Below are 25,633 nucleotides of genomic sequence, written 5' to 3'. Positions count from 1 at the left end.
GCAGCCCCCTGGGCCGCTGCAGCGCTTCGAGCCTGGATGCCACTCGTCTCATCTTGCCCCCCAGAACTCAGGCTTTGAGGAGCCCTCGGTGTCCTCCCGCACTGGTCCAAGAGTCAGAACCTCACCACGTGTCCCCAGGCCAGAGCTTCGACACCCTTCGTTCATGCACAAAGGTGTCCGTTTGCTAGAGGGCTCCTGGCTCAGGGGCTGGGGAGGAAATGACACCCTGCCTCTCAGCAGCCCCTGGGGAAGGGTGGCTGATGTAGTGAGTGAATGATAGCGTGACCGGACGTGTGCGAGGGGCAGATGAGTTTCTGGCTGTTAAAGGCATTTGGGTGCTTTGTACCCACATACTTTGCAAGTTATTGTATTGATTTTTCAAGAAACAAGATATGGAAGGAAAGAAAAACGTGAACTTGTACAAAAATCAAATCATTTGTGTCATTGAGAGCCTGTTGTGGGTCCCGCCCCATGCTGGGTCTGGAGAGGGATGGAAATCCCTAGCGGCCTTTTTCTCCCCCAGCGCTCCCCACCCCATGCTGTGGAGGTCTGCTTGGAACCTGGGAGGGCTTGTCCGTGGGGACTGGATGGTGACTTGGAGCTGAAAGGGGTGTGGGATCCTCGTAGCCGGGCTGGCTGCCAGGGCTGTAGGTGGGACCCCAAGAACCCTTCCTGGGGAATCGCTTGTCAGCAGCTGCCCTCTGACTGCTCCACCTGGACCTCCTCCCGAGAAGACACTGTCAGAGCAGCGGTGGCAGCATCGCACCGCTGAGGGATCTGATCTCAGCCCTGACACCATTTGCCACCTGACTTCATAAAAACGTCAGTCAAACAGCCCCAATATGGAAATAAAGTGCAGTGAGTTATTCTTACGCCACGTCAACCATAATGGAAAATCAGCCCGAGATGGCCTGTATTTCTCCCTGCTCCCCGAAGTGTAATAAATAGAAATTTTTAAAGCTCAACATTAAGACGGCCCGCCAGCAGCAATCCCGGGCCTGCCCGGCGGAGACCATGGGACCCCAAGAACCCTTCCTGGGGAATCGCTTGTCAGCAGCTGCCCTCTGACTGCTCCACCCGGACCTCCTCCCGAGAAGACACTGTCAGAGCAGCGGTGGCAGCATTGCACCGCTGAGGGATCTGATCTCAGCCCTGAAACCATTTGCCACCTGACTTCATAAAAACGTCAGTCAAACAGCCCCAATATGGAAATAAAGTGCAGTGAGTTATTCTTACGCCACGTCAACCATAATGGAAAATCAGCCCGAGATGGCCTGTATTTCTCCCTGCTCCCCGAAGTGTAATAAATAGAAATTTTTAAAGCTCAACATTAAGACGGCCCGCCAGCAGCAATCCCGGGCCTGCCCGGCGGAGACCACGGGCTGGGGGATTCCTAGTGTTGCTGCAGTAGCCCCAGGCCCAGCGAAAATCTGGGCCTGCTTGACTTGTGTGCCTCTGGGGTTGGCACCCTCCCTGCATACATCCCAGTCTGCCGGGAAGCCTAAAAACCCTCCCTGGGATTGTGGCCCAGGCCCTGCCTCCCCCTGGCCCCGTGACCTTGACAGCTCACTTGGCCTCTGGCGCTTCCACCTCTAATACGGGGTTAAAAGTCCCCACTTCTCAGGCTATTAAGGGGTGAAGGAGACAAACAACAACGACATCCACCGTTGCTTTTTTGGCGTTTTCTCAGTGCCGGCTGCTGTGCTAAGCACGCTCATGTTTTCACGGGTGGTAGGATGTGACCGTACCCACTCTACAGATGAGGAAACTGAGGCGCGGTGAGTTCAGTGACTGGCTCGAGAGGCAGACCCCCCAGGACTGGCCCCAGTGCCCACGCTCTGGCCCCGCTCGTGGTGCACCTGGCGCTTAGCAGATGCCACACGGGTTGCTTTCCTGCCTCTTCCCTTTGGGATGAACTTGCGCATCCCTGGAAGGCTCCGGTCACGATGTGTTTCCTCGGCGCCACCACGTGGGTTCAGACTCCAAGTTCTGTCCATTCTTCCTGATGTGTCTACCTCTCATTCTACAGTCCCTGCCTGGCTCAGGTCACTGTGACGCGGCTTGAGTGGCTTCCATGGTAGCACCAAGCCACTGGGCTGTTTTCTCCGCAGTTGGGATTCTCTCTTTATTTTAATCCATGTTACTCTTTCCAGAGAGTGGCTTTCCATGAGGGGCGGCTGAGCGCAGTGGTTAAGGTTTGGGCTCTGGAGTTGGAACAGCCAGGCTCCTCTGCTGCCGGCCGTGTGCCTGTGAGCAAGATGCTTCCCCTCAGTGAGCCTCAGTTTCCTCTGAGGTCAGTTGGTCCTCACGGTGGCGCCTTTCTCCTAGAGGTGTTGTGGCGCTCTTGTGAAGCAAGGCAGCTAGAGCCCAGTGCCCTGGAAATGGTCCCCAAGCAACAGTAGCCGGTGTGGCCACTCGTGCCCAAACCATCAGGGCCAAGACAGTCCTTTCTCCAGCCCGGTGGGAGCTAGGACTAATGCCGGCAGGCCCTCCACTGCCTCCATGCTGTCTCTGCGCTCCTTTCTGCCTGGGGATAAATCATCCCTCTCCCTGCTTGCTCCAGGGAGACTGGGGAAAGGAAGGAGCACGCCTGGGTGTACCATCTGTAAAATGGGGATAAAAATAGAGCCTTCTTTCTCCAGGGGCTCAGAGAACCAGCTGCATCATGTTGATGAAACCCTCCTTCAGCTGAAGGAGGGGCTCAGCAGATGGGAACTGCTGTTGTCTATCGGCCCTGCCCTGCCGAGCTGCTCACAATGGCTCTCGCCTGCCTCCTGGCCCTGGGCCGAGCAGCTTGGCCTGGCAGCGGGACCCTGCCGGACACCTCCCTTCCACTACTAGTTATCTGACATCCTCTCCCACGCTGGCCCATCTGCTCCTGCCTGCCCATTTCTTTTGTTCCTTGCACACGGCCCTGTGCAGACCCTTCCATTTCTCTCCACTTCCTCTCCTTCCTCTCCGACTGGAGCACTTCCACCACCCTCTTCCTGGAAGACCACAGCAGCATCCTCTCTGGCTGCCCTGTTGCTACTCTTGTCCACCAAAGCCCCCTCCTCCCCACAGCAGCCAGAGGGAGATCATGCCACCCTCCTCCTCAGTCCTCAGAGAGCAGCCGTGGTTCTCCTACAGACTAAAAACAAAGCTAAGCTTTGCGTCCTGGCTCACAAGCCTCACTGATGTGATCCCCATCCACTTCCTCAGCATTGCCTCCTCCTGGCCTTCTCTGTGTAGCTGGCCAGCTCCACCGCCTGTCTTTCTGTTCTGCAGCACCGAGTTCCTTCCTGTTCCTGCCTCAGGACCTTTGCACTTGCTGTTGCCTCCACTCAGGGCACCTTTCCACTTAAAGCTCTACCTGGCTGTCTCCTTTGCATCATTTAGGTCTTAGTTTAAATGCCTCTCCTTAGCAAGGCCTCTGACTTATGCGTGAATCCAGGGCTGGCTTTGGGCTGCCCTCCACCCCAGCCCAGCAGTACCCCCCACCCCCCGCCGCTCCCGGGCTTCCCAGAGGCCCTGGAGTCGCCTGCAGGGAAGATGAGACTGCGCCTGACTTCTCATTTCCTCTGTCGATTATGCTCTAACAACGCCAGTTACCTCCCTTGCTCCACGTCATTTTTCTCAGTGTGTCTTGATCTCTTCCAGTCGCTGAGGGAAACGGGCCACCGAGCCCTCCTCCCAGGCCCAGCACGGAGCCCAGCTGCAGAAATACGCTTTTCTTGGCGCCTTGAAGATGGGGCTTTTGTGGGCTGAGGCTGCTGGCAGTGGGGTGGGACTGGGATTAGGGTGCCGTGTGGGGAAGCTGCGGGAGGAGGCTGGGGCCTCGGTTTCCCAGCCTGCATAATGGGGGTATTAGCAGTGCACACCTCCCAGATCTGCCAGGAGGCCTGACGGGTGATATTGGAATGAATGGCAGCCTGCCTGCTCCCCACCTCCCGTGTCACTGCTATTATTCTAGCACCTGGGCTGAGCTCCTGGACATTCTGAGGAAGATGTTCTCTGCCCAGTTTGGAAGATGAAAACGGTCCCAGGCGGACTTTCCCCACAGAGCCCCGCCTTGGTCAGCTGTCCTTGGGGTATCCTTTGCCCTGGCTCCCTCATTTTCCTTTCATAAATCAATGCGCCCCCTTCACTGTGTGGCCTCGGGGATCAGATTGTGTGCATGTCATTTCAGTAGGGGTCTAGTTGGCTTTCCTTTTTCCCCTATCTGTTAGCAGTAGCCTTAATGTCATTTACTATTTTGGAGGGACAGTGGCCTGCCAGTTGAGAAAGCGAGCTGGTCTGGATGATACAAGTGGTGTCTTTGCTCCTTGTAGCTCTGTGACTTCAGACAAGGCGCCACCCCTCTCTGAACCTCAAATGTTTGCCTTCAGTGATTTATAAGGTGGTTTTCTTCTTGGAGATTCTAGGGTTCAAAAATCAGGGGGAAATTCAATCTCAGAACGAACTTAGGGTTTGTGCGTGAATGTGGTCTCTCCGGGGGGAAATGTCTGTCTTCTGGGGCCACACAGGTCATTGTACCTATCTCCATGGCCCCACTTTGCTAGGATAGGAGGCCTACTGTGTACATGTGGACGGAAGGAAGAGAAAGAAAGGGTGAGGAGGAGAAACTTTGAGTCAGTGGCTCTTAACCATTGAGAATCTAGTGAAAGTCAAGTACCAGGAAATGCTCACACACAGAATATTTTGCCTACCATTTAAAAGGGGGTTCACAACTCTGGTTAAAAATGTCTACTTGGCAAGTCCCCACTGAGCAAACTATGAGCACCTCCTCCAGGACGGCGTCCCAGCCCCCATCCTGTGTTCCGGGGTCCCCATACCCTCCCCTTCCTGGTACCCTCAGAGGCACTGTCACTACCTGTCCCCGCCTGTCTCCCCCACGGGAGGGCAGGGGCCACCTTGACTGTTCTGTGCATGCCCCGTGCCTGGCACTGAGTGGGCGGCAGCAAATATCTGCTGAACGGAACTGGGGACTCGCTCCTGGCACTGAATTGGGGGTGGCTTGGCTTTACTTCGTGGGGCAGTGCTAGTTCAGTTTTGAGTGGGCTCAGAACCCAGCTGCCCCTACTGCAAACACCTCTGCTTCCCCCTGTGTGGGTTGATGAACACCCGTGAAGAGGGGAGGGTCGTCTGTAAAGTACTCTTCTGCCTGGGAGGGGCCAGGCTGGGCTGGAGGGGAGGGACGTTCCAGGAGACACTGTCACAAGGCCTCTCTCCCTTTCCCCTCCCCCTCCTGCCTGGTCCAGCTGCAGCAGAGTGAAGCCAAGTGTGAGGACGCCTTGAAGACCCAGAAGGCGCTGACAGCCGACCTGGAGAGCATGCACAGCGAGCTGGAGAGCATGACCCGCAGCAAGAGCCTGGTACCGGTCCCTCCTGGGGCTGGGGGCCTACTGTGTGTGCAGCATTAGAGGAGGGACCGGGGCACTCACTGTACTGTACTTGGAGGTGCAGACATCCATTGTAGACCTTCTGGGTGCTGGACGCTCCGAGAGCACAGGCAGCCTACTCGGAGCTGAGCGTCACAAAGGTATAAGGGCACACGTGAGGGTCAGCTGTGTGCGCGCCTGTGCGAAGGGAGGCCAGGAACCCTGCTGTGGACCCAGCGTGTGCTCAGGCCCATGGGGATGCTTCCAGTACGAGCCTGTTGTTCGCTCAGCACCTGAAGTGGGAGCACAGCTATCTGTTGTGAGCCCACACTGTGCCCACCACTGTAAGCAGCTCCCAGCTATTGTAGACCTACTGCGCGCACACACGCGCGCACACGCTCACACACACACACACACACACCACCCCCGAGAGCACTTGGTCACCATTGCTGGGCTACTTCTTCACATCCTTTCTTCTAAGAGCCAAGGGTAGCCCTGTGGGCTCACTCCTGAGAGAGATCCAGCCATCTGTAATGGGCCTACTGTGTGCTCAACGCTGAACAGGAACAAATGAACATATATTATGGATCTATTATGTTGGTGAAGATTGGGTGTGGGTTTCTAAGTGCCCTATCTGGATGTACAGGGTTGGCTTAAATTTATACGCAACATGTGAAATCCGAAGTTTAGACAGAGCTAGAGATTTATTGGCAAAAGCTTTTCTCAAGATCCCCATTGGCCCTTTTGTCCCAGATTTTATTTGTGCTAGATCAAGGGGAACTTGCCCGCAAACATTCACACACATACGCACGCAAGGGTGAATGTACACACTCACATACAAAATCACCAGACACACATATAAAATAAATGCCCTCGTAGGTAAGATACACGTTTAAGTTTTAGCCATATTTACTGAGATCACTGACACGTGTGCACCATGCACACTTCAACTGTGTGTATGTAGGTTCCCAGGTAGGCTTACACGGTCATATATCCATTCACGTACACACATGCTGCATTCACGCAGTCGCAGGCGGGCCCAGCACACACGACACATGCACAGCGCATTCATTGACACAGCCGTGGCCTCCCTTACAGGCAGATGTTCACTCACCGGACACACCCACAGGCAAGGCCCCCTTTGTTCTTTTTTTTTTTAATTTTTAAAAAAATTGTTTGGCTGCGTGGCATGTGGGATCTTAGTTCCCCGACCAGGGATCGAACCCACGCCACCTCCATTGGAACCACGGAGTCACAACAGTGAGAGGCCCGCGTACCACAAAAAAAAAAAAAAAAAAAAAAAAAAAAAAAAAAAAGAATGTGTCTCTTGCCTCAACGACCTTGATGTCACCTTGTATTCTTAGGCAATCTCTTCCTTCTTGGTGGCAGGAGGGCCCCCAGACACTCCAAGCTTGTATCCTGCATCAGAAAGAGCCAATCCTGTGTACGTAGTCGCAGACAAAATCCTGGTGTCAGTCGTGCTGTTGTCCCACGACCAACTACTATGGCAAGCAGGAGGTGGTACTCTGCCTGGCTAGGCTGAGTTGCATGCATCTTCTCTGGGCTTGAGGGAGGAGGGTTGGCCCCATCATAGACATTTGCGGGGTGGACATTCTTTGCAGAGAAGATAGGATGCTGCTGTCAAAAGAAATGAGAGCGGGCACGTGCAGTCACATCCCCAGATTTTCCCTCTGGAGCATGCGTGGTGGGCACTGCTGTTATAGGAGTGCAGCATAACAGCCTGGCGGCCAGGCTGCCTAGTTCCACATGCCAGCTCTGCCACGTAGTACCGGGGTGACCTTAGGTAAGTCACTTCACCCCTCTACCCCTCAGTTTCCTCAACAGTAGCAACAAGAATGGCCATTGACCCTAGCCCCGCGTGTCGTTGTCAGGGTTAAGTGAGTGACGTCAGAGCCACGCCAGGCACCGTGTCAAGAGCGCAGGCTCCTAACCCACGTGCACGGCAGCCCCCTGGGCCGCTGCAGCGCTTCGAGCCTGGATGCCACTCGTCTCATCTTGCCCCCCAGAACTCAGGCTTTGAGGAGCCCTCGGTGTCCTCCCGCACTGGTCCAAGAGTCAGAACCTCACCACGTGTCCCCAGGCCAGAGCTTCGACACCCTTCGTTCATGCACAAAGGTGTCCGTTTGCTAGAGGGCTCCTGGCTCAGGGGCTGGGGAGGAAATGACACCCTGCCTCTCAGCAGCCCCTGGGGAAGGGTGGCTGATGTAGTGAGTGAATGATAGCGTGACCGGACGTGTGCGAGGGGCAGATGAGTTTCTGGCTGTTAAAGGCATTTGGGTGCTTTGTACCCACATACTTTGCAAGTTATTGTATTGATTTTTCAAGAAACAAGATATGGAAGGAAAGAAAAACGTGAACTTGTACAAAAATCAAATCATTTGTGTCATTGAGAGCCTGTTGTGGGTCCCGCCCCATGCTGGGTCTGGAGAGGGATGGAAATCCCTAGCGGCCTTTTTCTCCCCCAGCGCTCCCCACCCCATGCTGTGGAGGTCTGCTTGGAACCTGGGAGGGCTTGTCCGTGGGGACTGGATGGTGACTTGGAGCTGAAAGGGGTGTGGGATCCTCGTAGCCGGGCTGGCTGCCAGGGCTGTAGGTGGGACCCCAAGAACCCTTCCTGGGGAATCGCTTGTCAGCAGCTGCCCTCTGACTGCTCCACCTGGACCTCCTCCCGAGAAGACACTGTCAGAGCAGCGGTGGCAGCATCGCACCGCTGAGGGATCTGATCTCAGCCCTGACACCATTTGCCACCTGACTTCATAAAAACGTCAGTCAAACAGCCCCAATATGGAAATAAAGTGCAGTGAGTTATTCTTACGCCACGTCAACCATAATGGAAAATCAGCCCGAGATGGCCTGTATTTCTCCCTGCTCCCCGAAGTGTAATAAATAGAAATTTTTAAAGCTCAACATTAAGACGGCCCGCTAGCAGCAATCCCGGGCCTGCCCGGCGGAGACCACGGGCTGGGGGATTCCTAGTGTTGCTGCAGTAGCCCCAGGCCCAGCGAAAATCTGGGCCTGCTTGACTTGTGTGCCTCTGGGGTTGGCACCCTCCCTGCATACATCCCAGTCTGCCGGGAAGCCTAAAAACCCTCCCTGGGATTGTGGCCCAGGCCCTGCCTCCCCCTGGCCCCGTGACCTTGACAGCTCACTTGGCCTCTGGCGCTTCCACCTCTAATACGGGGTTAAAAGTCCCCACTTCTCAGGCTATTAAGGGGTGAAGGAGACAAACAACAACGACATCCACCGTTGCTTTTTTGGCGTTTTCTCAGTGCCGGCTGCTGTGCTAAGCACGCTCATGTTTTCACGGGTGGTAGGATGTGACCGTACCCACTCTACAGATGAGGAAACTGAGGCGCGGTGAGTTCAGTGACTGGCTCGAGAGGCAGACCCCCCAGGACTGGCCCCAGTGCCCACGCTCTGGCCCCGCTCGTGGTGCACCTGGCGCTTAGCAGATGCCACACGGGTTGCTTTCCTGCCTCTTCCCTTTGGGATGAACTTGCGCATCCCTGGAAGGCTCCGGTCACGATGTGTTTCCTCGGCGCCACCACGTGGGTTCAGACTCCAAGTTCTGTCCATTCTTCCTGATGTGTCTACCTCTCATTCTACAGTCCCTGCCTGGCTCAGGTCACTGTGACGCGGCTTGAGTGGCTTCCATGGTAGCACCAAGCCACTGGGCTGTTTTCTCCGCAGTTGGGATTCTCTCTTTATTTTAATCCATGTTACTCTTTCCAGAGAGTGGCTTTCCATGAGGGGCGGCTGAGCGCAGTGGTTAAGGTTTGGGCTCTGGAGTTGGAACAGCCAGGCTCCTCTGCTGCCGGCCGTGTGCCTGTGAGCAAGATGCTTCCCCTCAGTGAGCCTCAGTTTCCTCTGAGGTCAGTTGGTCCTCACGGTGGCGCCTTTCTCCTAGAGGTGTTGTGGCGCTCTTGTGAAGCAAGGCAGCTAGAGCCCAGTGCCCTGGAAATGGTCCCCAAGCAACAGTAGCCGGTGTGGCCACTCGTGCCCAAACCATCAGGGCCAAGACAGTCCTTTCTCCAGCCCGGTGGGAGCTAGGACTAATGCCGGCAGGCCCTCCACTGCCTCCATGCTGTCTCTGCGCTCCTTTCTGCCTGGGGATAAATCATCCCTCTCCCTGCTTGCTCCAGGGAGACTGGGGAAAGGAAGGAGCACGCCTGGGTGTACCATCTGTAAAATGGGGATAAAAATAGAGCCTTCTTTCTCCAGGGGCTCAGAGAACCAGCTGCATCATGTTGATGAAACCCTCCTTCAGCTGAAGGAGGGGCTCAGCAGATGGGAACTGCTGTTGTCTATCGGCCCTGCCCTGCCGAGCTGCTCACAATGGCTCTCGCCTGCCTCCTGGCCCTGGGCCGAGCAGCTTGGCCTGGCAGCGGGACCCTGCCGGACACCTCCCTTCCACTACTAGTTATCTGACATCCTCTCCCACGCTGGCCCATCTGCTCCTGCCTGCCCATTTCTTTTGTTCCTTGCACACCGCCCTGTGCAGACCCTTCCATTTCTCTCCACTTCCTCTCCTTCCTCTCCGACTGGAGCACTTCCACCACCCTCTTCCTGGAAGACCACAGCAGCATCCTCTCTGGCTGCCCTGTTGCTACTCTTGTCCACCAAAGCCCCCTCCTCCCCACAGCAGCCAGAGGGAGATCATGCCACCCTCCTCCTCAGTCCTCAGAGAGCAGCCGTGGTTCTCCTACAGACTAAAAACAAAGCTAAGCTTTGCGTCCTGGCTCACAAGCCTCACTGATGTGATCCCCATCCACTTCCTCAGCATTGCCTCCTCCTGGCCTTCTCTGTGTAGCTGGCCAGCTCCACCGCCTGTCTTTCTGTTCTGCAGCACCGAGTTCCTTCCTGTTCCTGCCTCAGGACCTTTGCACTTGCTGTTGCCTCCACTCAGGGCACCTTTCCACTTAAAGCTCTACCTGGCTGTCTCCTTTGCATCATTTAGGTCTTAGTTTAAATGCCTCTCCTTAGCAAGGCCTCTGACTTATGCGTGAATCCAGGGCTGGCTTTGGGCTGCCCTCCACCCCAGCCCACCAGTACCCCCCACCCCCCGCCGCTCCCGGGCTTCCCAGAGGCCCTGGAGTCGCCTGCAGGGAAGATGAGACTGCGCCTGACTTCTCATTTCCTCTGTCGATTATGCTCTAACAACGCCAGTTACCTCCCTTGCTCCACGTCATTTTTCTCAGTGTGTCTTGATCTCTTCCAGTCGCTGAGGGAAACGGGCCACCGAGCCCTCCTCCCAGGCCCAGCACGGAGCCCAGCTGCAGAAATACGCTTTTCTTGGCGCCTTGAAGATGGGGCTTTTGTGGGCTGAGGCTGCTGGCAGTGGGGTGGGACTGGGATTAGGGTGCCGTGTGGGGAAGCTGCGGGAGGAGGCTGGGGCCTCGGTTTCCCAGCCTGCATAATGGGGGTATTAGCAGTGCACACCTCCCAGATCTGCCAGGAGGCCTGACGGGTGATATTGGAATGAATGGCAGCCTGCCTGCTCCCCACCTCCCGTGTCACTGCTATTATTCTAGCACCTGGGCTGAGCTCCTGGACATTCTGAGGAAGATGTTCTCTGCCCAGTTTGGAAGATGAAAACGGTCCCAGGCGGACTTTCCCCACAGAGCCCCGCCTTGGTCAGCTGTCCTTGGGGCATCCTTTGCCCTGGCTCCCTCATTTTCCTTTCATAAATCAATGCGCCCCCTTCACTGTGTGGCCTCGGGGATCAGATTGTGTGCATGTCATTTCAGTAGGGGTCTAGTTGGCTTTCCTTTTTCCCCTATCTGTTAGCAGTAGCCTTAATGTCATTTACTATTTTGGAGGGACAGTGGCCTGCCAGTTGAGAAAGCGAGCTGGTCTGGATGATACAAGTGGTGTCTTTGCTCCTTGTAGCTCTGTGACTTCAGACAAGGCGCCACCCCTCTCTGAACCTCAAATGTTTGCCTTCAGTGATTTATAAGGTGGTTTTCTTCTTGGAGATTCTAGGGTTCAAAAATCAGGGGGAAATTCAATCTCAGAACGAACTTAGGGTTTGTGCGTGAATGTGGTCTCTCCGGGGGGAAATGTCTGTCTTCTGGGGCCACACAGGTCATTGTACCTATCTCCATGGCCCCACTTTGCTAGGATAGGAGGCCTACTGTGTACATGTGGACGGAAGGAAGAGAAAGAAAGGGTGAGGAGGAGAAACTTTGAGTCAGTGGCTCTTAACCATTGAGAATCTAGTGAAAGTCAAGTACCAGGAAATGCTCACACACAGAATATTTTGCCTACCATTTAAAAGGGGGTTCACAACTCTGGTTAAAAATGTCTACTTGGCAAGTCCCCACTGAGCAAACTATGAGCACCTCCTCCAGGACGGCGTCCCAGCCCCCATCCTGTGTTCCGGGGTCCCCATACCCTCCCCTTCCTGGTACCCTCAGAGGCACTGTCACTACCTGTCCCCGCCTGTCTCCCCCACGGGAGGGCAGGGGCCACCTTGACTGTTCTGTGCATGCCCCGTGCCTGGCACTGAGTGGGCGGCAGCAAATATCTGCTGAACGGAACTGGGGACTCGCTCCTGGCACTGAATTGGGGGTGGCTTGGCTTTACTTCGTGGGGCAGTGCTAGTTCAGTTTTGAGTGGGCTCAGAACCCAGCTGCCCCTACTGCAAACACCTCTGCTTCCCCCTGTGTGGGTTGATGAACACCCGTGAAGAGGGGAGGGTCGTCTGTAAAGTACTCTTCTGCCTGGGAGGGGCCAGGCTGGGCTGGAGGGGAGGGACGTTCCAGGAGACACTGTCACAAGGCCTCTCTCCCTTTCCCCTCCCCCTCCTGCCTGGTCCAGCTGCAGCAGAGTGAAGCCAAGTGTGAGGACGCCTTGAAGACCCAGAAGGCGCTGACAGCCGACCTGGAGAGCATGCACAGCGAGCTGGAGAGCATGACCCGCAGCAAGAGCCTGGTACCGGTCCCTCCTGGGGCTGGGGGCCTACTGTGTGTGCAGCATTAGAGGAGGGACCGGGGCACTCACTGTACTGTACTTGGAGGTGCAGACATCCATTGTAGACCTTCTGGGTGCTGGACGCTCCGAGAGCACAGGCAGCCTACTCGGAGCTGAGCGTCACAAAGGTATAAGGGCACACGTGAGGGTCAGCTGTGTGCGCGCCTGTGCGAAGGGAGGCCAGGAACCCTGCTGTGGACCCAGCGTGTGCTCAGGCCCATGGGGATGCTTCCAGTACGAGCCTGTTGTTCGCTCAGCACCTGAAGTGGGAGCACAGCTATCTGTTGTGAGCCCACACTGTGCCCACCACTGTAAGCAGCTCCCAGCCATCTATTGTAGACCTACTGCGCGCACACACGCGCGCACACGCTCACACACACACACACACACACCACCCCCGAGAGCACTTGGTCACCATTGCTGGGCTACTTCTTCACATCCTTTCTTCTAAGAGCCAAGGGTAGCCCTGTGGGCTCACTCCTGAGAGAGATCCAGCCATCCGTAATGGGCCTACTGTGTGCTCAACGCTGAACAGGAACAAATGAACATATATTATGGATCTTTTATGTTGGTGAGGATTGGGTGTGGGTTTCTAAGTGCCCCGTCTGGATGTACAGGGTTGGCTTAAATTTATACGCAACATGTGAAATCCGAAGTTTAGACAGAGCTAGAGATTTATTGGCAAAAGCTTTTCTCAAGATCCCCATTGGCCCTTTTGTCCCAGATTTTATTTGTGCTAGATCAAGGGGAACTTGCCTGCAAACATTCACACACATGCGCACGCAAGGGTGAATGTACACACTCACATACAAAATCACCAGACACACATATAAAATAAATGCCCTCGTAGGTAAGATACACGTTTAAGTTTTAGCCATATTTACTGAGATCACTGACACGTGTGCACCATGCACACTTCAACTGTGTGTATGTAGGTTCCCAGGTAGGCTTACACGGTCATATATCCATTCACGTACACACATGCTGCATTCACGCAGTCGCAGGCGGGCCCAGCACACACGACACACGCACAGCGCATTCATTGACACAGCCATGGCCTCCCTTACAGGCAGATGTTCACTCACCGGACACACCCACAGGCAAGGCCCCCTTTGTTCTTTTTTTTTTTAATTTTTAAAAAAATTGTTTGGCTGCGTGGCATGTGGGATCTTAGTTCCCCGACCAGGGATCGAACCCACGCCACCTGCATTGGAAGCGGGGAGTCTTAACCGCTGGACCGCTAGGGAAGTCCCGCCCCGCCTTTGCTCTTCATCAGCCCCCTGTAGTCCACCTCTTACCCCGCTTTTTCTCACCCACCTTCGTCCTGCCCCCGCAGGTGGACGAGCAGCTGTACCGGCTGCAGTTTGAGAGGGCGGACCTCCTGAAGCGCATCGATGAGGACCAGGACGACCTGAATGACCTCATGCAGAAGCACAAGGACCTCATTGCTCAGGTAATGGCCTCGGGTGGAAGAAGGCTTGGTGGCCTTGGGTGGGGTAGGTGGGGACAGTGAGAAGGTGATGTGGTCGGGCCACTCTCTGGTGCTGGGACCTTGGAGGGATAAATGCCGCACAGGTAAATAGCACCTGTGAATCACACTTACTTTTGTTCAAAATGGAAGTTTATTTGTTCATTTACAAAAGCAGTAGATTCGTATGCCCATTATAAATAATTTAAATAATAAACACCTGTGGAAAATAGAAAGCTAGAGGCCCTCCTGTCCTGTGGAATTCTCTTCTTTGGGGATAGTCACGTTCAGCAATTTGGTTCAACTCTTTTTTAAAGGACCTTTACTCTTCATTGCCTCCTTTTAATCTCTGGACAAACCCTAGGTAGAGGGTCTCAGCAGAGACTATCAGCCCATTTTACAGATGGGGATACTGAGGTGCAGAGTGGTTCTGTGGCTTGCCAAGGCTGGTATCCAGGTCTAGAACCCCAGTTACCTGACCTAGAATAGTTCTCTTCCCTCGGAATTCTGGTCCTGGTGCTGCAGCCAGCTCATTCTGTCTGGGCTCTCAAGGGTGTATAATAAAGCGCTGGACAGTTGACCGAAGCTATGGGCCTGTGTAGCGGGAGTGACTGGGTGCACACCGAGATGAGGGAAACTGTGGAGAATGTGAGGTGCCCTTTAGAACCAGCTGTTGTCATGCCCTGTGATACGTAGACATCTGTGGGCAGGGGGAGAAGGGACTTCCGGCAAAGCCTGTGGTCTCAACGTGACATTTTTCGTCTTACCAGTCTGCTGCCGACATTGGGCAGATCCAGGAACTGCAGCTGCAGCTAGAGGAAGCCAAGAAGGAGAAGCACAAGCTTCAAGAACAAGTACGTGCTCAGAGTCGCCGTGTTGTGGGGGAGGATCCTGGGAACTGTCGTTCATTCATTCACTCAACGCCAGTTGCGTGACAGATGGATCGAGGACAATCCCAAGGGGGGGTGGGAGAGGGGGGGAGAGAGAGGGAGGGGGGGAGAGAGGAGACAGAGAGAGACATACACACACACACACACACACACACACACTCACTCACTCACTCACTCACTCACTCACTCACTCACTCACTCACTCCTGCCCGTGCTTGTTCAGGATCCATAGATGCCCCACGCAGTGAAGCTCATCAGGCATTCCGTGCAGGATGTCTACCCCTGAGAAATGGCTCCAAGGAGAAGGGTCTGGTCTGTGCAAGACAGGATCACCATCCTTTGTGGCATCTTCCTTGGAAGTCATGGTTCCTCCAAAAACCCCTAAATTGCCCTCATTACCTAGTGGGTTGCTATCATCCATGAAATTCTCAAAGCTCTTCTAGAACCATTGCGTGTGCCCACCTCGAGTGGCTGTCAGAGTGACCTAGTCTCCAGCAGTATCTTTGGGCACCGAGGGACAGCAAGCGGAACAAAAATAATAGCAGGGGTGGCCACTTGCTGGGTGCTTGCTGTGTACCAGGCGCTAATCTCCTTCACACACAAAAATGAAGAAACAAGGCTCAAGGGAGGACACTGACTTGCCCGACACACCCAGCTGGAAAGTGGGGAGCCAGGTTTGGCGCCCCGAAGTGTGTGCTTGGCTCCCACGCCCGCTCGTGGTCGTGTTCTTGATGCCAAAGCTCGCTGTCCACAGCCCGGCTTGGTGCTTCACCAGGGCAGGAGGAAGAGGTAAGCGAGGCACTGACTGAAAGGCCTGTTTGGAAGCTGAAGGCACAGGACGGGGCAGGGTCCCGTGTGGGGTCCTCAGTGGGATCCCGCAGTTCGTGCTTGTGCACCTGAGCTGAGAAGGAGCGGCGTGGACGGGCCCGGGGCTGGGTCTTGCGGGACCCCCGATTCTGGGACTCGGGGCTGCCAGGTGGTCAGTGGCCTTCTTGGGTGTGTCCCCAGCTGCAGGTGGCCCAGATGCGCATTGAGTACCTGGAGCAGTCCACCGTGGGCCGAGCCATCGTCAGCAGGCAGGAGGCGGTCATCTGTGACCTGGAGAACAAGACGGAGTTCCAGAAAGTGCAGATCAAGAGATTTGAGGTACTTGTTGGCGTGTAAATGTTGCTCAGGCCTAGAGCTGTGAGGGCTTTCCTGTAAACTCCATCCTTCTTTCCCACCATCCATCTGTCCACTCATATGCCTTTGTCTGGATCTGTATCACTCATCCATCTCCTGAGTTCCCTTCCTCCATCCCTCCTTCCTGTCTTCAATCGCACTGTCCCACAAGCTCCCCATTCACTCAACCTAGTCACCTCCTCTGTCTCCATCTCCATACACCATCATCGGTCCATCCATCACCCCCCTTTCCATTTGTTCCTCTTCCTTTCTCTACTTTTTCTTCTCTTCCTCTATTCTTTTTTTTTTCCTTCAGACCTTGACCCCTTTGTCTGTCCATGTTTTTATCCATGGATCCAATTCTGCCCATCTCCATCCACCCACTCATCCACGTATGCACCCGACACTTGTTTTGAGCAGAAATTTATTTTGCCCCTAGTGTGTGTTAGACTTTGTGTTGGGTGTGTGGAAGACGGATGTACTAAATAGATTCTGCTTTCCAGAAGCATAGAGCTTTGTAGGAGATGTGGGTAAGATATGTACATAAATACCCATACTAAGGAGAGAGGGCTGTGAGGTTTGGAGGATGGAGGTCCTTTCAGGCTGGGGAATCAGGGAGGCTTACAGGAGGAGGTGGCTTTGGTGCCGGACCTTGAAGGACAGGTAAGACTTGGATGGGCTGGGGTGGAGTTCAGTGACTGTATTCACATTTAGCTCTGTACACCAGTGGCCTGGGACGTTTACCGAGGAGATCACCATTGCCAAAACCTTCCCCATCAGCTACTCCACGTGATGTCAGCCCCTAGGGGCATGCAGGATAGAGTGAGAAGATGGCTCCAGAGAGGTCAAGTGAGTTATTCAAGATAAAGCCAGGTGGTGTCAGTGACAGGAGGAGATTGACTCTTGACCTTCGCTCCATCCTGGTCTCAGGTTCTAATCTCCCTGCAGCCAGGGGGCTTACCCAAAGTATGACGGCATGTCTGAGCGATGGGAGGCTGCTCTTCTCATTCCGAAACATTTACTCCCAATCCCCTGTTGGGCTTTCGGTCTCTAAGAAGCCTGCTCTGGATGAAGACCAGAGAAAAATTCTTTGCCTTGGCCCTCAGTGGTTCTCGGAATTGCTCAAGGGATCCCTCAAGGCGTAATTGTCTCTGCAGATCACCATGAAACTTTGATCTACTATATTTTAAAAGACTAAATACGTAATTTGAGCTATATCACATATCATTTTTTGCTTGATTCTAGCATGGTCAAGTGCTAGCAGAGAAGAAAACAATTGTAGAGTAACTTTAAATGGCAGATTCTATCTCCAAATTCACTTTTCCCTCTGCCATCATTATTGGAATTTAGTAGAATCCCAGGTCCTTGAGATGGGGTACCTTGGGGACACAATTGGAGGGCTACTCTTCTTATGACCCTCCTGTCGCCCTTTGAAACCGTTGCTAAACTCCAGTTGAAAGGGGAAAGAGGAAACAAATCATAAAGCTTTTCTTTTAGGCCATTATTCAGTCGCTGATCTGGAAAGGGGCTCAGAGTCCTTAGCAGGGACCTAAAATATTCATGTGGGCTGCATTTTATGTCATCACTCGAGTATTTACCCATCAGAATCGATTGGTTCCAGACTTGTTGGCCAACTAATGAATTCTGCAGAACAGCCCTTGGGTTGGTTTTCTGTAGCACTGGGGTGCTCACGGCTCTTTTCTCTCTATTCATAGTTTCATTGTGTCCTTGCGGATTTCCAGCCCCCCCCCCACACACACAAAGAAAAATGCCATGAAGTATTAGAGCTCAGGCTTATGGGAGATGATTTGCTCAAACTTGCTCATTTTACAAATCGGGAAACCAGAATCCATGTTGGGGAAGGGATTTGGACCCCCCGGCATAGTGTCCTTTCCGCCGTGCCACTCCACCTCCCAAACCCTGAGCTGAATGAAGGTCGCTATAAATCTTAATTCCCAGCCCTTACCCAGCACATCCTGTGTGCCAGGCACCAAGCTAAGCCTTCCGCATAACTTAACATGTTCAACCCTGACAGCATCCCGGACATCTTCCCGTCTCTCAGAGAGGTTTAATAACCCGCCCAAGGTCACACAGCCAGGAAGAGGTAGAGGTAGGATTTGAACCCAGAACGTGAATTCAGCATCTGTCACTAAGCTACACTGCCTTTCAGAATAGCAGCTATCATTTTCTATGTTTTCTTCATTTTTGTAGCAGAAATCAGGATTATTACCCTGATTACTTTATAAAAACACACAGAGACTCAGCAAAAGATTTCTTTCTGGAGCCTCCTGTGTCGGGCCCCGGGCTTCTAACTCCAGGGTGGGCGTGTGCTCTCTGCCCGGGCTGCAGGTCCTGGTGATCCGGCTTCGGGACAGCCTGATGAAGATGGGTGAGGAGCTCTCGCAGGCAGCCACGGCCGAGTCCCAGCAGAGGGAGAGCAGCCAGTATTACCAGCGGCGCCTGGAGGAGCTGAAGGTGGACATGGAAGAGCTGGTGCAGCGGGAGGCCGAGGCCAGCCGGCGGTGCATGGAGCTGGTGAGTGTGGTCCTGTGATGGAGGGTTCAGGAGGGGAGCCCTCCTTCCTTCTGAATGGGGGCCTCAGGGCCTGGTCCCTGTGTCCTTTGGGGGTAGACCGGAAGCAGGGAAGAAACCGGAAGGGGATGGGCTGTGAGCCGACACTGCCATGGGCTGCAAACGCCAGGGGCAGGGCCAAAGTGAGCCAATCGCATTCACTCCTGCAGGATGACCTCCAGCCACCTTTGTGCCTCAGACTCCGGACTTTCTCTTCCTGCCTCACACATTCTCCTCCAGAGGCAGGGCGGCCTCGTGCAAAGAGGAGAGAACCAACGTTTATTAAATGTCTCCCTTGCGTGGAGTCTTAACACCCATAATGCCGTGTAAGCGTCGTAATAACCCTGTGAAGTCAGTAGTATTATCCCGTTTTACAGATGAGGAAACTGAGGCTTGACAGAGCTGAGATAATTTGTCAAGCTCATACCTTGTAAATGTCAGAGCTCTTTCTGGGCTGTTAACAGCAACCACAGAGATAAAAACGATCATGCTAAACCCACCATTTATTAAGCACTGGCTATGTGCCAGGTTCTGGGTTAAACCTTTCTTGTTTAAATCTTCCTGTCGGTACTGTGAAGTAGATGGGAAAACTGAGGCACGGGGACACACGTGCCAGATTGAGGCCCAGAGCAGTACATTCACCTGCCTGAGGCCACATGCAAGTAAGACTTGGAACCCAGGTCTGTCCAACTCTGTAGTCTCTGCTTTTATTTGCTAAGCCATGCTTGTCCCCTGGCGTGGCCCAAGGTGCATTTTAAAATTTGTTTCCTTCCTAATGGGAAGGTTTCTCCATTGTTCACTGTATTTTTCTGAGAACAGTTTCCTGCAGGGATCACAGAGCATCTGAGAGCGCCCACTCCTTTTCCCTGCAAGCCCAGATATCCCCGAGCCTCCAGGTTTCAGCTTCTGCAGCCTGGGAGGCATCTGGCACCGCCTTTGCCCTCCACCGTAGAGCCTTCTCTGAGACAACCCAGAACGTGCTGCAGTTCGGCCCGGAGGGCTTTAAATCACCGTCGTCATCTCCTCCCTGCCCTGTCCACTCTGGTTTTGTGACAGGTCTCACCACCTTGTCCTCCTGCAGCAAGTATGTTTCCCGGGCCACTGCCTCCCGCGGCCAGTGTCGTCCCTATAGCTCTGCCCCTGACAAGCCAGCAGCCCGCTGTCGTGTCGGGATGAGGTGAGGCTCCGCACAGAGACCCAGGTTCCCAGACAAATACAAGCCCCGTGACTGGCAGCTCCTCCACCCGCCTTGGCCCTGGGAGAGGGAAAGGCTCTTTCTTCCAACTGATGGGCTAACTTCCTCGTTAACCAGCCCTGCTCCTCTTGCAGCTGAGCCCCCTCCTGCCATCTCTGGCTGCAGCAAGAGGACATCCCCAGCACTCCTCCTCCGATGTCTTCTTCAACTGGCCGGACACCAGGCTTTCCCTCCCCTCCCCTCCCCTCCCCTCCCCTCCCACTTTCCTCTCCCTACCCCCATTCCCAGGGACATGTTCAGATCTTTAAAGGCCCTAAAATCTGGAAAAGATTATAATGCAGCCCCCATAAATGGGTCAGAACTGCAAAGCACAAAGCTTATGTGTATGCTAAAATTAGACCTGCATCTTTCTCTGTTTTCTCATTGTAAGCTTCTGGGTAAGCTTACCGAGGCTGAACTATTATTTTTATTTTGGTGTGTTTGGGGTTGGGCGGTGTATCAGTTTTCCAGGGCTGCCTTAGAAATTTACCCCAAACTGCGTGGTTTAAAACAAGAGAAATTTATTCTCTCACAATTGTGAAGGCCAAAAGTCAGAAATCAAAGTATTGGCAGGTCTATGCTCCCTCTGATGGGTCCAGGCTAGAATTCTTCTTCGCTCTTCCAAATTCTGGTGGTTCCGGGTGTTCCTTGGCTTATGGCCGGGTCACTCCAGTCTCTGCCTCTGTCTTCACGTGGTTCCTCATCCTGTGCGTGTATGTCTCAGATACCCATCTGCCTTTTCTTCTAAGGCCACCTGTAATTGGATTTAGGGCCCACTCTAAATCCAATTTGATTTCATCTCAGGGCCCTTACTTTAATTACATTTGTAAACACCCTTTTTCTGAATAAGGCCCTATTGACAGGTTCTGGGAGGATGTAACTTTTGGGGGGCCACCCTTCGACCCACTACAGAGGGAGGGCGTGTTCCTGCACAGCCGGTTGTTTCTGCAGTGATTCCATGGATGGGCAGGGCTCACAGGGGCAGTGTTAGGCTGGCAGACCTGTCCTAATAGGGAATGACCTGAGCTCACCAACCTACCTGCCCTCAAGTAGGCCCCTTGCCTCTGAGCCCTGGGATGTTTCCTCTGGGGGAGGAGAGGATATCATATTTTCTTACTTTCTCATTTATCCATTTATTCATTCAACGCCAACTCTGGGCCTGGCACGGGGATGGGCATTGGAGGGGAGGGGCAGGGAATCATAACGTCCCTGATTTTTACACACTCCCAGTATGGACAGAACGCTGCTCAGTGGGAGAGTTCAGTGAACACTGTCGTTTTCAGAGGAACCCTGTTGGCGAGGCCCCTCCCGTTGCCTGGCCTCCTGGCACTTTTCCAGGCATCCCAGGAGGTGACATCTCACCTCTCAGGGTCACGTCTGTGCCACCAATTTCCCTTCCTCCAACCTACCCCTGTAAGGTAAGCGGGGAGCTGCTCCATGCCAGGTGTTCTCGCTAAACTTCACCGGCAAGGCAGTCAGTCAGGGTTCTGGTTCTTTCGTTCATGCGATTGGTATGTATCCCTAGGTTTTACTCTGGGCCAAACCCAGTGCTGGATGTTGGGGACCAACAGGGAACAAGACCCACCCTCACCCTCGAGGAGCGCATGCTGAAGGGAGAGATACTGCCAAGGCCATTGCTTGTGTATTGTATATGTTTCTCTGCGGTGGTCGCGCAGAGCTTTCACAGGCAAAACAAAGGGTCTGTGTGCTGGGATTTGGAGGGTTCTTAGAAGACCAGTTGGCATCATGCTCCCGGGCATCACCACAGACCACTTCTTTGAGTAAACCGTTGCCCATTTCATCTTCTATTTTTAAAGTTCACATCTCTGTGGGAGGGATAGTGAATTTCTGAACTCCCTGGGCCAAGCATACCTTCCTTCCTTCATTCATTCCTTGGACAAACACTGACTGAGTCGCTCTGGGCTTAGGCTCTTTGCAGATGTCATCTTCTTTCACGCTTACGTCACCCCAGCAGGTAAGGACGCAAGGGGTGCCTGGCCCAGGGCTGCAGAGTCAGGGGTGGCGGAGCTGGGATCGGCTTCCCTGCGTGTCCAGCGCTAAAGCTTTCCCTGGGACACCACGTTGCCCTCCCAAGCCAACCCTGCTGAAAAACGGCTCTGCTGCGGAGACCCCAGCAAGGATCCCACACTCTGGGCCCTGGTGAGAAGCGGGAAGGATATTGATGGATCTCCCCTCAGTGTTCCTTTCCACCTGTCCCACCCTGTCCCATCTGTCACTGTTGGTGTTGGTTTAAAGGGCCGCAGGTTGTTCCGTGTGAATGATTTACACCCCTGGCTGGCAAACCGGCATGTCCAGATCAGGATCAATTACCCCGCCGATGGAACTTCTCTTCCCAGAAAACAGGAAAATGAGGTTTTGCCATTAATTTTCCTAAATGCACTATTCCTGGCAACTCCAGGAACCATTATGGAGAAGAGAATATTCTGGCTCTAGGTCATTCAAGTCCTTTTTCCACTGGGGTGGCAAGACAGCTTATCCGTGGATTTATATCCTGTTGTTTTTCAATAGTTACAGAGCTCAGGGGAAACCACCTCAGCCCCAGGTCAGGGTGACCAAGGGCGGTCAAGGACAGTTGGAAGAGTTAGAGTTGAGGGTGACAGGAAGGCCTGCCCTCTGCCGGCTTTCAGCCAGATGCTCTGGCTTTGGAGGCTACACCTGTCGGGTTACCCTTCAGCACCTTGCCCTGACTCTCTATCGTCTTAAGTTTCCCTTGAAAACCTTAGATGGCGCCTCTGCTCACTCTTAGCTCTGCACCCAGTGACCCAAGCTAGAAATCACGGTGGCCCATCTCTCTGTGAGTCATACAGATTAATGGCCACACCTGCTGATTTTATCCTACCGAGGTATTTTTCAAATCCATCCTCTCCAGTCCCAACCCCGCGTCCTCTCTCTCTATTTTAATCTGCAGCCCCTCTGGTCTGGGCCTGTACAGTTACCTTGTGTCTTGGCTCCCCACTGTTCCTCCACTCTTGCTCCTCCCTGCCAAAGGTCATTCTAGAAGGGACACATCTTACTGTGTTGCTCTTCTGCTGAGAAGTCTTCCATGGCTGTCCACTGCCTTCAGAGCAAAGCCCCAACTTCTTCCCAGAAATCTAGCCTCTGTAGACTTCTCTGCCTTTGGTTGTCTGCCTCTCGTCACCTCGCGTGATCTACTCGAGCACAAAGGCGTCAGGTCCCAGCGCCAGGTCATTTCTGGGCTCATCACCTTTGTCCTCCTGCATCCGCCTGCCCAGCCTGTAACAGGTCAGACCTCACCTCCAGGAAGCCCTCACTGTTACCCCCACCCGTCACTAAGTTACGTACCTCCTCTGTGTTCCCACATCGCCTTGTGTTCATCCCATTGATACGGGTTATTGTCATTGCTTGTGTTCTTGTCTTCCTAGACAGGGAGCACCTGAGAGAGGGGGGTGGGTTTTATTTGACTCTTGGTCTCCAGTTCAGGGTTAGGCACGGGTAGATTCTCAGAAATGGCTGAATGAATAGTTTCCACAGCGTTTTGAAGTTTTACCTTTTGAGAGAACAGCTCAAAAATTATCTTAAAAATTGGAACTTTCAGGGCTTCCCTGGTGGCGCAGTGGTTGAGAGTCCGCCTGCCGATGCAGGGGACGCGGGTTCGTGCCCCGGTCCAGGAGGATCCCACATGCCGTGGGGCGGCTGGGCCCGTGGGCCATGGCCGCTGGGCCTGCGCGTCCGGAGACTGTGCTCCGCAACGGGAGAGGCCACAGCAGTGAGAGGCCCACGTACTGGAAAAAAAAAAAAATGGAACTTTCAGATCAACACATTTTGCTTTGCGTCCTACCATGTGCCCGTCCCTGTGCCTGATGTTACGGGAGATGCAGACGTGAATGGACCAGAGACTGTGCCTCTGGAGACCTCAAGTTCCAGAGGAGGAGATGCATGTGTCTCTAAATACTTCTGGTACAGGATGGGATGTGCGAGCAAAGGAGGAAGTGGTTTGGTAGAACCGGGAGACATGGAGAAGGTTGCATGGAGGATGCAGTGTTGGCCAGCAGCTTTGGGCGAGCAGCTGTCTGATCGTGGTTGTCTCAACCTCATCATCGTCTCTGACCTGCATTCAGCAAATGTCTAGGGCACACCTGCCGTGTGGCGGGCCATGTCCAGGTCTCCAGAGAGGCAGAGATAAACGCACATATCGGGATGTAAACACAGACTCTTCACCTCCACCTTTCTTTCTTCTCTTCCTTCTTTCTCCTTGCAGCTCCCCCACTGGCCGCCAGCTGCAAAACCCCTCCCTCCCTCCACTGCCACCTGCTCTCTTCTGCTGCTTCTGTTGCTGGACAAGTTCTCACTTGACTGGGTGTGGACATGTGGTTTCTCTCTCTCTTTCTCTCTCATTTCCTCACACAGTTGTTCTGGCTCCTCTTGGGGAGGAGGAGTGTATTAGCTTCTCAGGGCTGCCGTAACAGATTGCCAAAAGCTGGTTGTCTTAAAACAATAGAGATGTGTTGTCTCACAGTTCTGGGCGCCAGAAGTCTGAAGTCAGGGTGTCAGCAGGGCCACTCCCTCGGAAGGCTCTAAGGGAGACTCCTTCCACCTGCCAGCTTCTGGGGGCTCCCGGCGCTCCTTGGCTACGGCCACATCACTTTAATCTCTGCCTCCGTCTTCACACGGGCTTCTTCTCTGCCCTGTCTCTGTGTCCTCTCTTCTCGTAAGGACACCAGGCCTTGGATATAAAGCTCCCCTAATCCAGTATGACCTCATCTTAACTAACTACATCTGCAAAGACCCTATTTCCAAAAAGGTCACATTCTGAGGTTCCAAGTGGATATGATTTTGGGGAGGACACCTCAGCTCACTGCAGGCTGGTGGAAAGAGCATTGGACTTGAAGTATGAGACCCTCGGGTGGCTAAGTTAACACTGCAGAACCTCAGTTTCCCCATCGGTAAATTGGGAGCAAAATACAACCGATCTCATTGGGAGGCTGTGAGGAGTAAATGAGATGGTGTAGGTGAAAGTGCCCGATGATAGCACACAGTAGGCACTTAATAGATGCTCCCTTGTTTTCTTTCCCCTTTATTTTCACTCCTCCGATGACTCTTTCTTGGTCCACTCAGACGTCGTCACAAGTCTGCCAGCTCTGCGGCCGCATCCCGTCCTACGCGCGCGATGGCTGGGGCAGTGTTGATGGGAGCTAGTGCTTTACTGCTGAGTGCGTGCTGGGCATTGGGTTAAGGACTTTACATGAGATCTCTCTTTTAAGCCTCCCTGTCTGAGGTAACTATCCCTGTTTCACCAATAAAGAAACCGAGATCAGAGAACTGAAGCAACTTCTCCAGAGTCACAATCGCAGTTAAGTGGCTGAGTTAGAATCTGGACCGAGATCTCACCAGCTCAAACCCATTCTCTCCCTCAGAAGATTTAGACACGTGGTATTTACTCATTCAAGTATCTTTTTAAAGAGTGAGTCATAAAAATTAATACTGCCTTTGATTCTGTAACCTAGGGTTTCTCAGTCTTGGCATTATTGACATTTTGGGTTGAATAATTGTCTGATGTGGGGCTGTCCTGTGCTGTGCTGGATATTTAGCAGCATCTCTGGCCTCTACCCACCGGATGCAAGTAGCTCCCCACCCAAGTCATCACAATCAAAAATATCTCCCCCAGGCTTCCCTGGTGGCGCAGTGGTTGAGAGTCCGCCTGCCGATGCAGGGGACGCGGGTTCGCGCCCCGGTCCGGGAGGATCCCACGTGCCGCGGAGCGGCCGGGCCCGTGAGCCACGGCCGCTGAGCCTGTGCTCCGCAACGGGAGAGGCCACGACGGTGAGAGGCCCGCGTACTGCAAAAACAAAACAAAACAAAAAAAATATCTCCCCCGGTGGCAGAGCGGTGGATTCCCCTGGGCCCGGCAAAACGGAGCTTGAGGCCCTGAGCAGATAGATACACCAGCCCAGTGAGCCCGGCTGTCTTTCCGCGT

General features: G+C 53.8%; 1 protein-coding gene across 1 annotated transcript in view; it reads left to right on the top strand.

Annotated features, from left to right (window-relative positions):
• The window catches only part of MYO18B (myosin XVIIIB), a gene marked incomplete at its 5' end in the record, with an annotated part of 183,949 nt that overhangs the window by 95,655 nt on the left and 62,661 nt on the right, over positions 1-25,633 (top strand). Inside the window, 6 exons of the mRNA XM_055080677.1 lie at positions 5,241-5,354; positions 12,072-12,314; positions 13,690-13,806; positions 14,592-14,675; positions 15,720-15,857; positions 18,222-18,407. Coding sequence (XP_054936652.1) covers positions 5,241-5,354; positions 12,072-12,314; positions 13,690-13,806; positions 14,592-14,675; positions 15,720-15,857; positions 18,222-18,407 — 882 coding nt within the window. The remainder of the gene's footprint in view (positions 1-5,240; positions 5,355-12,071; positions 12,315-13,689; positions 13,807-14,591; positions 14,676-15,719; positions 15,858-18,221; positions 18,408-25,633) is intronic.

Source organism: Physeter macrocephalus, chromosome 19, assembly GCF_002837175.3.
Source record: "Physeter macrocephalus isolate SW-GA chromosome 19, ASM283717v5, whole genome shotgun sequence".
Taxonomy (NCBI): domain Eukaryota; kingdom Metazoa; phylum Chordata; class Mammalia; order Artiodactyla; family Physeteridae; genus Physeter; species Physeter macrocephalus.
The sequence above is the reverse complement of the archived record's forward strand: the minus strand, read 5'-3'. Positions and strand labels throughout refer to the sequence as shown.